The sequence below is a fragment of the Ochotona curzoniae genome, unplaced genomic scaffold (genome assembly GCF_017591425.1).
Source record: "Ochotona curzoniae isolate NIBS_2020 unplaced genomic scaffold, NIBS_Ocur_1.0 scaffold_3835, whole genome shotgun sequence".
NCBI classification, from domain to species: domain Eukaryota; kingdom Metazoa; phylum Chordata; class Mammalia; order Lagomorpha; family Ochotonidae; genus Ochotona; species Ochotona curzoniae.
The window spans coordinates 22,953,277-22,966,816 of NW_024467114.1; the positions used below are offsets into that span (position 1 = coordinate 22,953,277).

Consider the following 13,540-nt stretch of genomic DNA (forward strand, 5'->3'; position numbering starts at 1 on the left):
GACGGGTAAGTAGAGGTCACTTTCAGCAAGGAATCTAAACAGTTCTTCCTTTGAAGCTGCCCACCGCCCAGCCTCATAGCTTATTTCCATCCTGCACCTGCCTTGGTGTTTGGGAGCCCTCTGCCCAATGAGGCTCTCCTATCTCTGGAGTCCTCCTGCTGTTTTTTCTGTTGAGTGTCCTGACAACACAGAAGTCCTCCATCTGTCCTTCATTGTCTGCTTTTCTGTCTCCATCTCTCTCCCTCAGTGCAAGCACACTGCAAACAATTTATGGGAAATGGAATGAAAAGACAAATTTATTTTGGTGTAAAAAATGTTCAAAACATGCACATGTGAGTGTCCTTCAAAAAGTTCATGAGAAACAGTCACACAGTGAGAGAACCATGCCTGCATTTGGACTGGTTGCCACAATGAACTTCCTGTGTAACTCCAGCATCTGAGACATTGGTTAAGATGCCAGCATCTCATATCCGCCCAGATTTCTTTGCTGCAGCTGGCCTGGGCTCTGACATTCTGCTCAAAGATCATCAAGCCTGCTCTGATCTAGACGAAAATGTGTGTATCTTTTCCTCCAAGAGGACAATGTGCGGAAGATGCTGGACCCGCCTCTGTCTGAGCCAGCGATGGAGAAGACATCCTGGTGCTGGTCTCCAGGGTAGGTTGGGTGAAGATGGCCATCTGAGTATCACCTGCCGGGGGAGGCTCTGGGCCAATGCTGGGAGGAACTGCAACCTCGGGAGTCATGACTGGGTGGGGTGTAGCACAGGAAGCTTGGCCACCATTTCCTTCTGTCCAAGTATAATGACGTAGTTCCCCTGTGAGGAGCTCCAGTTGCTGAAAGAAAAGAATGACAGGAAATAATGAACAACGCACCTGCACAGGGCATCTAACTCAGCCTTGGGAGAAAGTCCTTTATCAGATGGTCAAGTCTTCATTCTGGGTTCTTTGAGCCAATAGTAGATTTTAGTAGTGATTTCAACCATATTAAAAGATAAGCTTTGCCATGCCCAAGATTCATGTTCTCATGTGGAAAACGGGCAGACAAGTAACCTCTCATTTATAAAACAGAGATAAAGACTTACATTGGCAGTTAGGTGACCTGAGTCTATCTTGGTCAACTTTGGTTGCTAAAGTGCAACACCAAGGCAGCTAAATTTCATATAAAGGTTTGTTTAATTCACAGCTTTGGGGTACTCAGGGGCATGACACTTGAATTGATTCAGTTCTGGTGAGGACCAGGTGCGCTAGCAAAGGCCAGGTTACATAGGAACTAAGTACTTAACATCTTTGCTGGGGGGCAGTCAAACACAATTGGGGGCCAACTCGGGCTTTTGCAACAACTTTCTCTTGAAAATTAGAGGCTACATGAGAACCACTTTCAACAGTGCAGTCTCCAAGGACATGCCACTAGACCCCACCCCTCAAAGCTTCTATGCCCTCTCAATGACACACTCAGGGGCTTTACCCATGGACCTATAGGGAACATTCAAACCAGTCATCAAACCACAGCAGTGCTCCAATCTGGATTAGTGCTGCTTGTGTGGCTGTCAGAAAGCCAAGCTGTATCTCATTATGTTATATTTAGTTATGATAAACATACTGATTGCACAATCTGGTTTTTCATTGAAGCCACCTTCCTCCCATTCCCCAAACCGTGGATACAAACTTCACACACAGCACCCCATACCAAAACAATCTCTTCTCGGATTTGCTGAGCTCGGTCTCCTAACTGAAACTCCAGCTCTGTCAACTGCTGCTTCAGGGCCTCGCGTAAGGTTTGCAGCTGGGCTGCCTCCTCCCTGCAGGTAAGCAGAAAACCACCACAATAAGCCATCTTCCACTGTCTCTTTCATAATGTAAGGCCTGCCTTTGAAATTTCTCAAGAGAGAATGTCACTTTCTTTATATGTTTCAGTTGCACACAAAGAAACAACACCAGGGCAGACTGCATTACTAAAAACAGTCTTTCTATTGTGTATAATTTGCACATCGTAGAGTTCACCTGTTTTAAGAGCCCAATTCAGCAATTCCTAACCCATTTACCAGGTGCTATAAGCATCACCACCATCTAGTTTTATGAAATTTCTATCTTCATGATAAAGAATCCCCAGATCCATTTACAAGTACACTCTTCTCATCTCCTATTTCCAGAGTAGGAATTATTTGTACACTTTGGGGGTATATGTCTAATCTATATGACAACGACACGGACTTGCAGTTATCCTGGTTACACCTCGGCTCCTAGCTGACTGCCCTGCTTCCGACTTTCCCAAATGTCCCCATTTAGCCAATGGCCCTCACATACTCCCACTGAGACAGCAAGATCTTTAAAAAAAAAACAGATTTTTTTTTTTTATTGGCAAGTTAGATATATAGAGAGGAGGAGAGACAGATAGCGAGATTTTCTGTCTGATGAATCCCCAAGTGCACGCAATGACTGGAGCTGAGCCAATTTGAAACCAGGAGTCAGGAGCCTCTTCTAGGTCTCCCATGCCGACACAGGGTCCCAAGGTTTTGGGCCGTCCTCGACTGCTTTCCCAGACCACAAGCAGGGAGCTGGGTGGGAAGCAGGGAGCTGGGTGGGAAGCAGGGAGCTAGGTGGGAAGCAGGAATGCCGGGAGTAGAACTGGTGCCCATATGGGATCTTGGCACTTACAAGGCAAGAACATTAGGCACTAGGCTACCACGCCAGGCCCAAGAAAGAGATCTTGAAAGCAGGGGAAAAGCCAGTGGGTTTCTCATTAATCCTGCTCCAGGATGCCCCACTGTCCTGCTCTGATTACTTTTCTTGTTCCAGATGTGGGACAGATACTTACTTTTATGGCCCTCTTTTAGAAAATTACCTTTCCTCTTCGGACATGTGTCTGGAGAACAGTGCCTGCTGTCCTGAGAGGTACTGCTCCGTCGCCTCCAAATGTTCCCAGAAACTCCGGCAGAGCAGCTTCATGGCTTCCATCTCGTGGGCTGTGCCCTGAGAACACCAAGGAGGAACAGGGAAGGCAATGCTTCCTGAGTCGCTGCAGGAGCTTCTGACCCCAGCGGAGGGGGCAGACTCATTCCTGTTTGGGCCCACCTGTACGCCCAGCCTGACTGAGGCTTGCATAAGGAAGAGAACAGAGTCCAGTCCCTGGCTTTGGGAAGCAACAAGAGCGATGCATGACTGGCAAGGAGGGTTATGGTTGTTGGGTCATCTCTGGGTGTCAGTCTCGAGGGCCTACTAGGACTGGATGATACAGGAATAAAAGGGTATAAACAGAACAGAGATGGGGAAAGAGCCAGATTCAGGACTTGTGCTTAGAAAAGTCCAGTCTGGTTAATTCTGTTTAATTTGGGTGCCAAGTATTGCCTCACTCTTGAGTATCAATAGCAGGAAACACATCTGTTCAGGTGGTTTGTGTCTGATTTAGGAAAATCTGCTTAGAATATTTTCTTTTATTGTTAGCCCTGCTGAGACACAGTCCCTGGAGGTTAAGAGCTGCAGGAATGGCTTCACTCAGCTAATAAACTTGTCTGAGCAAGACAGAGGAGTAGGGGTTCCATCCTCTCCAGCAGTTAGCGTCTAGATATAAACTCCAGTTACCTACCCCCCCGCCACACTTGCTCTTGATGTGCCATCCTTCTTATGTTACTTCCCCTGTAGGACTATGTTCATGCCCAGGTTTGTTTTCCTAATCTGGACAAATTCTTACAGCCTCTGGGAACTGCAGATCTCTCTCTCCACACCTCACAGTTCTGCCCACACCTCTTTGCTAAGAAACTTGCCCTGACTCTGGCAGGATCTCTAGTGGTGCCAAGTCCTGTCCTGGGGACGATCTCTGTTCTGCCAGTTAAAACACCTGCCTGGGAAAGACCAATGCTGCCAGTCTACTGTCTGCTCTAGCTGACACTGGACCTGAGGGTCTCCGATACCCTCCCCTTCGAGAGGCCTATGAACTGGGAAGAACATGCTTCTTGAACAACTCAGAAGTGTCTCTCTCACGGATCTGAGAGCTATTCTCCCAATCTTCCAGTCCCAGTTGGTTGGTGGATCCCTAACTTTGGTCTCTGACTATCAACACATCCAATCCAGTGTATCCAATTCAAGCAATCTGCCTCACTTTCCATTCTCTGACTCTCCAGAGCTACAGCTCTCGTCCTCCTCGGTCCCTCTTAAATATTCCCAATTCACCTCTGCACAGAGTTCTGTTCTTTCCCTACTGTCAGTAGTTCACAGAATAAAATGTGCTTTTACTGCTTTAGCGCATGTCTGCTGTGTTTAAACCTGTTGGTGGGGCACACTGTGGTTTGTTCAGTCGTCCTTCTGGCTCTGTAGCTGCTATTGGATCATGGCATGAATAGATCTGTGATCTGGGCCGTCTGCATCAATCCTGTGCAGTCGAGTGGTAACGATGCATCTTGGGCTCTGCACCTGTCTCTAGCAGACTCACAGCCTTGGATCCTCTTGTAGATTGGTATGAAGCTATGAGCTGCCTACTATCTTTCTCCTTATTATTACCAAAACAGTTCTATTACCTGATGTGTCTGTCTAAAAAACTTTATTTCCCAGTGTCCCTTGCTGATAGGAAGGCCAACGGGACAGAAGCCGACAGTACCATCTAGGGCTCCTTTTTCAAAAAGGTAGCTTTCATCATCATCATCATCATCATCATACAAAAAAAAAAAAAGCACTTTGCTGACGCCCCTGCCAGCCTTTCCTTCATCCTCTTTTGGAGGAGACCAATTGCTTCCAGGTTTGTTTCTGGGAAGCTCTGGATTTCTTCCCCTTCTCCCCAGAACTGCATGGCCAACATTCTGGAAACCTGAGGACTGTTTCATCATAAAATACCTATCACAGAGCAATATATTAATATTGAAAATGCCCCATCACCTTGCCTTGAGAGTTCAATTTTGAATCCTCCATGTTCTAAACAGAATAGTACTTTGCATAATAAAACTCTCCAGTATTTGCGTCAGTGTGAATGGATCTTCGAAATATGATTAAGGTTAGCAAGAATGTTCGAAAGTTAAATGGTGACTCTTAAGTCCAGAAAATAAAGGCAGCTATTTGGCACAATGGTTACACTGCCACTGGGGATGCCTGTGTCCTGACTGGGGACCATAGATTTGCGGCTAGATTTGGCTTTCGTTCCATCCCTTTACAAGTACACCCCCTAGGAAGCAACAGGACCTCCACCATCTGGATTGAGTTCTGGGCCCCTGGTTTTGGCCTCGCCCACCCCTTAATGCTGCAAGTACTTGGGGAGTGTATCTGTAGCTGGAAGCTCTCTCTCTCTCTCTCTCTCTAAGTGTATCTGTTTCTATCTCTCTGCTTTTCAAACAAAATGGAAATCATTTTTTTTAATCAGAAAACATTTCAGGGCTCAAGAAGGGCTGCTTTTACAGATATGTGTTCTGATATAGAATAATTTGCCCGTGGTGGGAAAAAAAATAGCAGTCAGATTTCAAATTCATGTCTCTTGGTTCAAGTGTTTTCTTCAGACTTGCTTGAACTAAAGTAGCACCAACAGTGTTGTTAGGAACTTCTAGAAGTCGGAGTATCTGCTATTTAGTAGCAAGTTGATGAAATGGTTCAAATTCGTTTCCAGAAGGCAACCAAGACTGGTCACAACTGACCCAAATTCACTTTCAAGTTCTCAAGGACATGAAAAGTCAGATCCATGGAAATAAGGTGTTCAGTGTGGCTGCACAGAAACACAGAAAATGGTGCTTCATCCAGACCTTTTAGGGGTGACTTTATGAGTAGGATTTGGGAACAAATGGTTTGTATTTGCTCAGAAGAGTGATGATGATGATTCTGAAACACTGCCATCTGCTGGCCATTTGGAAGCATAAACATAAAGTTTAGTCCTTTAACAGGCAGTTTCAAAATTAAGAAATCCTTAAAAAGGTTGGGGGGCGGAAACAATGATTTGAACTTTTATTTCAAATAAGGATGTGGTTAGAACCCCAAATCAACAGAAGGTTGGCTCTAGTTGTTCAAACCCATGAAAACTGACTTTAACTTCAATGATAGCAGTTTCAAAAGACAACGATTCCTTTTGAATTGGTCCATACTGTTTTTCAAAAATAGGAACACTTTTTCCTTTAAACTTAAACCACAGGCATTGTAGGAGAATTTTTAAAGATAATACTATCTGAGCCAAAGCAAAGCTAGGAGCCTGGAATTCCAATTAGATCTCCTGTGTGAGTGGCAGAGGCCTAAACACTTCCGCCAGCAGACACATCACCAGGGAGTTGGGCTAGAAGTTGAGCAACTGGAACTTGAGATGGCGCTCACAGGATGCTGGCTTCTCAGGAGGTGGCTTAATCCGAGATGCCATAATTCCAGCCCCATCTCTCCACTTCAATAGGATATCTATTGTTTTTAAGGCTGATAAACAGAAGCTAGTTAGTATTTTATTCATAAACATTGCAGCATTTATACTAAAAGGACTGACTGGCCATTTCTTCTGGAGTTTTTTTTTTAATATAATTTTTGTCTTTGTGGCGTTATCATTTTTACTAACAAAGATTGGCATGATTTCTTGTATGTGTTACTATGGAGTCTATATTCGTAAGTAAATTCTGGATATGTATTGATTTGTCAGACCAATAATCTATATCAGAGCCTATATAAGAAATGAGAAAGCGCTCCATCAACATGACAATGGGTTGAAAACAGTAGGGTTTGCCCTGAACTACCTCGCATTTGGGAAGGAAGGCTGGGCACCACCCAAGAAGTTTCCCCTTTCCTGTTTTTGCAGAGAGAAGCACTTACAAAACACAGCTCCCTCACGGCGGTGTCCCGAGGGGTGTTCATGGGCTGCAGGAACTGGGCTTCTGGATGGCCAGCCTGTGAGCACAGGCCATGCCCAAAGGCTGGGGGTTCAAGACTGGAACTGTGTGTGTCCCAGTGACTGTGGGGATGGTGGTGACAGCAGACACAGCCACACGCAGGTACAACGAGGCAGGGGGCCCCCGGATAGGTGCTGGAGAAGCCTGTGTCCAGAGAGACAGATTTGGTGAGAGACTGGTGCCCGTGCTTCAAGGCCGTACTGTGTGGGGCTGGACAGCACTGCCAGGACCTGGGCTCACATCCCGAGGTCTGAACAGAAACATCTCGGAACTGTCTCGCCTCTGTCCCTGATCTTGATCCTCTTGTGGCAGCAGTGTCACACGCAGTGCACTCCAGAGCTGCTCCTCTGTGGTCAGCTGCCGAGGCCGCAGTGCTCCAGGCAGCTGACGCCAGGCTAGAGGACATCTGGATTGTCACCGACCTGGAGTTGCCCAAGTTCAAGTCAGCATTTACAGGAAGGTTTTCTGTCTTGGCTTCTGTCCTAGGTGGTGTCTGACCCCCAGTTCTACACTTTGACTTCAGCTGGGGAGTGGCTGCAGGTGGATTTTCAAGGTGAGGAGTGGAGCTGTCAGACATTGGAATGCAGACATCTGTATAGGGCGTGATTTTTCGGTACTCAGGGACATGAGACCCTTGTCGTCGTGCCAGTGAGGCGGTGGCGGTGTCAGAACAAAGTCTGTTCTTTCCCTCTCCCCCTGGGGCCTCGGAGCCCATCCGCAGGGTCTTGTCTTCAGCAAAGACATTTCTGGAAGGCCTCCCAGGCCCCTGGCAGCCAATTTGTGTGTCTACTTTACCAGCTTCCTTGGGCCTGGAGGGCTCGTCCTTCCCATCTGTGGTAGGGGTCGCCATGAACCACGGAGGGTCATTCATGGAAGTGACCAGGGCTCCAGTGCCCTCAGAGTCAGGGCAAGATGGCAGCAGGAGCACAGGGCTGCCTTCCCTTGAGTATACCTTCCTAGGGATGGTTGTGGCAAGGGCTGGATCTGGCAGGAAGGGCTCTGGGGGCTCCTCGGTGGCCTCGCGTGGAGATGCTTCTTCCACAGCAGATTTCGAGCTCCAGCGATGGCTTGAGACGGGTGTGTCCGCAGCGCTCTCGGGATCAGATTCATCTGGCCCTGGCTGACCGTCCTGAGATGACCCGAAGCTGTGGCCCCCAACATGCGGCTTACTGCCTGTGGTCTCAGCAGGGTTCTGACTGCTTGGCCAAGAAGGCATCTGTGGGAGAAGGTAGGAACAAGGGGAGTGAGTCCACCATTGGGAGAGGCATTCCAGGTTTTTCTTCCCTATCGTTACCACCGACTCAAGAGTTTGGAGAAGACGGTCACAGCTCAGGGCTTAGTTCAGTGGCTTACTTCACCTTTGGCCTCCTCTCTGCCAGGCTCCACGGCCTCACTGAGAACATCAACGAGGTAATAAGGCTCTCTACGGTGACTCCACTTTCCTTGCACCTGGATCCATGTGACGAGCACCTGCTCAGCCTGTCTAGCAGTGGCAGGTGCTGCAGAGTTACTCTTCCTTCTAAACCGGCTGGGTGTGAGGGCAGAGGAGCAGACTGGCCGGTGGGGTGGGAATGGGACAATGGCAGGGGAGCGCTAAGGGCCCAGCCCCATCTTTCCTACCTGCAGGGGAAGCGGTTCTGGAGGCTCTTCCAGGAACCCACTGCTGTCAGACTGACAGCTGTTTGCTCTGCCTGTCCAGACGCCTGTAGAAAGAAAGTGGCTTGGGGTTATTAAAGTAGAAAGCCCAAGGTTTCCAAGGAATTCACCTGGGTCCCAGTGCCAAGCGCAATATTGATAGGAATGCAGAGATATCTACACCTGCACTGTCAAATTCAGTTTGGATTTTATAAAAGATATCAGGCACATTGAGAAACAGAAAAAGATGGCCAGTTGCAAGACAACAACAAAAAACCAGACAGCTGAAACTGAGTCTACATACTATATACCACATCTATGTACTATTGGTATACAACCAAGCACATCTTCCCATATACTTTCAATCATCTCTAGGTTGCTTCTAATACCCAATACAATGTAAGTGCTATGTGAATGGTTGGTACACTGTATTCATTGGGGAACCATGACAGGAAAACAGTCTCCACATTTTCACACACTTTTTTTTGAGTAGTTTGTATTTTCAATCTGTGATTAATTAGATCTACAGAACCTGCGGACCCTGGGAACTGGCTGTGAACAGAAACAGAAAGGGTCTCTAAGAGACAGATGGGTGATTTCCTCTAGGAGGGCAGGCTTGTGACGTTAACTGCTACCTTGTGTTGATTTCTGTGAAAGACAAACAAACGTATCCTCTGAAACTCACTTAAATGAATTTGTGAATCAACTTGACTGAGAAATTTCACTTTGATGATACGATCAGACGGTGGACTAAGCACGGGTCCCTCTGGAGGCGGGCTGCGTGTCTTGCTTTTGTTTCAGAAGTCAAGTGTGTGCATTGAGGCACTGTGGACTGACTTACTAAGCAAAAATGTGGGCCAGTTTGCAGAAGGGTTACTTTCTTCAGGAAGCTCAAAATCCTTCCTTCTTGTAAAACACCTTTTCAGTAACTAGAATATAAATGTGTAAAAGTGGGGTTTCCAAATTTAAAGTATTTCCTTATAACCGTAGGAATCAAGACAAAGCATGAAAAAACATCTAGCCCAGGATGATCAAGCTGGATTATAAAACAAACAAATATGTATCATGATCATTTCCATATACTCACACCAACATACACCGTGAGGGCAGGCTAAGGTTTGGGGAAGTCTCATGACGCTTGGCCCCAGGCCTGGCGGTGAGACCAGCACACCCAGACCAGTCTCTACAAGTTGTTCCAAGGCTAGCCTGTGAGAGCTTGAAGTCTTATTCCTTCCAGTAGCATTTCCCAGGGAAGCACATCCATGCCTTGCCTGACTTCCACCTGCTCCAACCAGCCTTTTTCCTTTAGCTAGATCTTCACTCTCAAATATCCTGTTCCAGACCATTTCGAAAGATGGAACCCTCCCCCATGAGTAACCATTGTGTGATCTTTGTCATGGCCCTGTCGGACTCAGTGCCCACACTGCCTATTCCACAATTCAGGAAGGTTAACTTCCCTACCATGGAAGCAGCTAACACCCAGTCAGGCTCCATGATGGAGACATGTTCGGAGCCAGACCTACCTGGTTCAGATTCTGTGTGTGCACTTGCAAGCTGTGTGATCCAGAGCATGGTACTTAATCTCCTTGGAGAAAAGAAAGCATGGGGAGACAGTAGACCTTCGTGGGGTCTGGATGAGTACAATATCTAACAACAACGGGTATGAAGAAGCTAGCATGTGTAAACAATCAATTACACATGCAACATTTTTGCTGCAGAACACCATTTTTTTTCAAAGATGCATTTATTTATTTATTTATTTGAAAGTCAGATACACAGAAAGGAGGAGAGAAAGAGAGGAAGATCCTCCATCTGCGGATTCACTCCCCAAGCGGCTGCAACAGCTGGAACTGAGCCCATCTGAAGCCAGGAGCCTCTTCCGCGTCTCCCACACAGGTGCAGGGTCCCAAGGCTTTGGGCCTTCCTTGATTGCTTTCCCAGGCCACAGCAGGGAGCCAGATGGGAAGCGGGGTCGCCGGGATTAGAACTGGCACCCATAAGGGATCCCGGCAGTAGCTGCTAGGCTACTGCCCCAGGCCCACAGAACACCGTTATTATCATGATCCATTACAACTCAATCACTATTATTATTAATATTAATATTAACTAGAAATTAACTTTTTGACATACACACAATTGTCTTCCTAGAGTTAGATTTTATTTTACTTAGTGTGTGGGAGCACTTACCTACCATCCTAAGTGAAAAATCATTTCCCCTGCAGAAGATGCCTCAGGCACTTTGTCAAAACAACCACAAGATGGCAGCATTACACCAACCACAGAGCAGAGGGGTCCCTGTAGAATAGCTGCAATTCGCAAGAAATATCCAACCTTGTGCACTGCGTTGGTAATAAAAGCTTCTGAATCCCAAGTAGACAGTTTTACATTTGAAATTACGTGATTTCACAGCGGCAGGGGTAAAAATGAAACGTCTGTGGAACTGGGACCGAAGTAGGGGAAGATCAGAAAGAAGTGTGGCAGTGGCAGGGCTGTGAAATGGGCCGAGGTTGTGACTGCAACACAGGACTATCAGCTGTGACCGCTGGAGGACATCTGTCCTCACCACCACCTCCCCTCTGTCAGAGCCACTTCATTGTCCAGTTTCTGCATCGCCTTCCTCCAGCCACAGACGACTCATGGGGAAATGGAGTCAGAGAAGCCAGCTGCTCTCTTTGGAGCGAGGTAGGCCTGTCAGCGCCCGTCAGGGAGCTTCGTGTGTGAAGCAACTAGGGGTCTAGGTCACAGAGGAGAGGGGGTTATTGGGCCTAAAGAGCACTTGCTCCCCAGTGACATTTTTTTTAAACTAATTTTTGAAGCACAACCTCCCTATGGACCATGGTTCACCTCTGAATTCCCAGATTGGAAGATAACCAGAATGGTACGACCTACCACCAAAGCAGAAATTCTTTCTAGAACATTCGTTTAAATGAGTCATCTGTCTAATGTTTACTTCTGATGACAGGGATTTGACTACACGGGTCAGAATATATATTTGTATTATATCTTTTAAGAAATGCTGCTTTTTATTGAGCCAATCCATGTTCACATTTTTTTTTTTCATTTGTTGGTCATATATCTGTCCCTTGACGTTACACACAGCATATCTAACCTCCTCTCTGAGGAGAGTTCATCCGAAGGTCCTCAGTCCTTCTGGCCAGCTTCCATCTCCTGAGAGCTGTTAAACTGGACCTCACAGGACGGGGTTTTCAGATCACTGACAGCTTACAGGCACTAAGACGCTTCCTGGAAAACCAGGCCTGCAGAACCGTGGGCCTTGACGAGCCCGCCCGCGACGAGCTCCTTCCCTGCTCGTGGACTTACACTCCCATCCACGTGGCCGGAGATGGTGACACTGCAGTCGGAACTTGTGTTTCCAGGGTTGGGCAACTAAAGCCATATCTAACTTGAAACTGAGCAATAAATGTTTTAGCTTCTAAACAAATGATTGATCTCATATCCCTGTCAAATTGGATCTAGCTTGTTTGAAACCCCCAGCTCCCTCTCTCAGGGGTAATTTTAGTCAGCTTTCTGAAGTGAGTTTAAGTAACCTGTGACCTTGAAAATTATTCTTGCTAAGGGCCAAGTCACTAATAACATCCTGCCGAGACCAGGCAGACCATACCGATTATGACAAACGCTCCCAAGCCAAGGGGATTCTCCCCACAAGGCTGAAAGTCGTGTTGAGAAGGGGCCTGGTGACACTTCAGTCGCTGTCCCACCACAGTTGTGTTTCTGCCCCTGCAGCAGGGAAAGGGACTGGCTATGTGGAGGTCCGTGGCAGGAAGCAACCGGGGGGCGGGGGACGTGGATTGGCCGTCCATCCAGGAATGTCACCAAAAGGAAATGGAACCCCAGTATTTCTGAAATGTCAAAGTTGTTTCAGCCTATAAAGTTTTTTATGTGTTTAAACACATCTCTTCTTTGTCTACATAGATGCATATAGGGTACATCTAAGGCACAGAGAAGGTGCGGGCATGATACAGTTTTGAGGGTGAATCTGTTTTAAATGTCACAAGAAAAAGCAATGGCAAATTTTAAGTGAGACCTACTGTTGATCTACTTGGAAATGGAGGAAGAGATGTTCTTGGTGCCAAATGAACAGTGTGTGCATGACCGTGGAGAAAGGTGGAGCTCAGTGTCATTTCTGTACTGATTCAAAATACCACGGTGCCGGTCCAAATGCTAGTTTCTTTGTGAAACTGTGTAAGAGCAAATGCTGTCCTTGCTGGAATTTACCAGCAGATGATGTCAGCTGTTCCTTTTACATGCTAGCCAAGTTCAGTCACAGTAGAGGGAAAAGAAAAACTGGAGCTGCCAAGCTGGAGGACCAAGGCTTCCATCCAGAACCACAGCTTCCAACTTTGTTTCTAGCTGCATTCTGGGGGATGTATGTGGGACCCTGGTTCCATGAGAAGCAGAAGGGGTTCTCAGAGTTGCATGAAGGTTATTCTCCATTCATCCTTACTTGCCTCTCTTACATTCTCTCAATCCTTTCCTGCCCTGCTGGTGTTCCTGGCTTTGCCCTGTGTTCAATTCTTAGAAGGGAGAAGCAGCAGCATGGATAAATCAGCACCTGTTCCCTTGCGACACTTTCTAAAAAGGTTGTTGATGACAGCCTTTGTTCAGCGACCTCTTCCCTAAAGCTCCCAGTTTAACAGGATCAGGAACATGCTCCCTGTGGTTTTCAGCCCAAGGGGTGGCAATGGCCTTGGATGCCTCCCCATTGCTTGTGGTTTCTTGGATCCTGCCCACTTTGGTAAATACTCAGGTTTCACAACTCACTTCAGTTAAACTCTTTGGATCTGCTCTGCCGTGTTGGATGCATCAGTGCAACCCATTAGGCAGCTTAAACTGGTACTCACATACTACTGCGTCTTTTCATTTTAATTCTAATTCATCCTCTTTTTTTTTTAAGTAAAAAGAAGTTTAAGTTTTAGAAACTTCAACCCACACAGTCTGGGAAGCAGGATGGACAGAGGACTGAAACTTTGTCCTTCATGTGTGTCCAGTTCACTTGTGTTTAATGAACCTTTCAAAGTCTTCATATCACTGTCATTGTTTTGCACCCTCAG

At 46.8% G+C, this 13,540-nt stretch overlaps 1 protein-coding gene across 1 annotated transcript in view; it reads right to left on the minus strand.

Annotated features, from left to right (window-relative positions):
* Window positions 1-543: 543 nt before the first annotated feature.
* Window positions 544-13,540, minus strand: part of ITPRID1 (ITPR interacting domain containing 1) — a 71,958-nt gene continuing 58,961 nt past the window's right edge. The window contains exons 9-13 of the mRNA XM_040964516.1: window positions 8,454-8,536; window positions 6,757-8,049; window positions 2,843-2,970; window positions 1,688-1,799; window positions 544-834 (exon numbers count right to left, since the gene is read on the minus strand). Coding sequence (XP_040820450.1) covers window positions 544-834; window positions 1,688-1,799; window positions 2,843-2,970; window positions 6,757-8,049; window positions 8,454-8,536 — 1,907 coding nt within the window. The remainder of the gene's footprint in view (window positions 835-1,687; window positions 1,800-2,842; window positions 2,971-6,756; window positions 8,050-8,453; window positions 8,537-13,540) is intronic.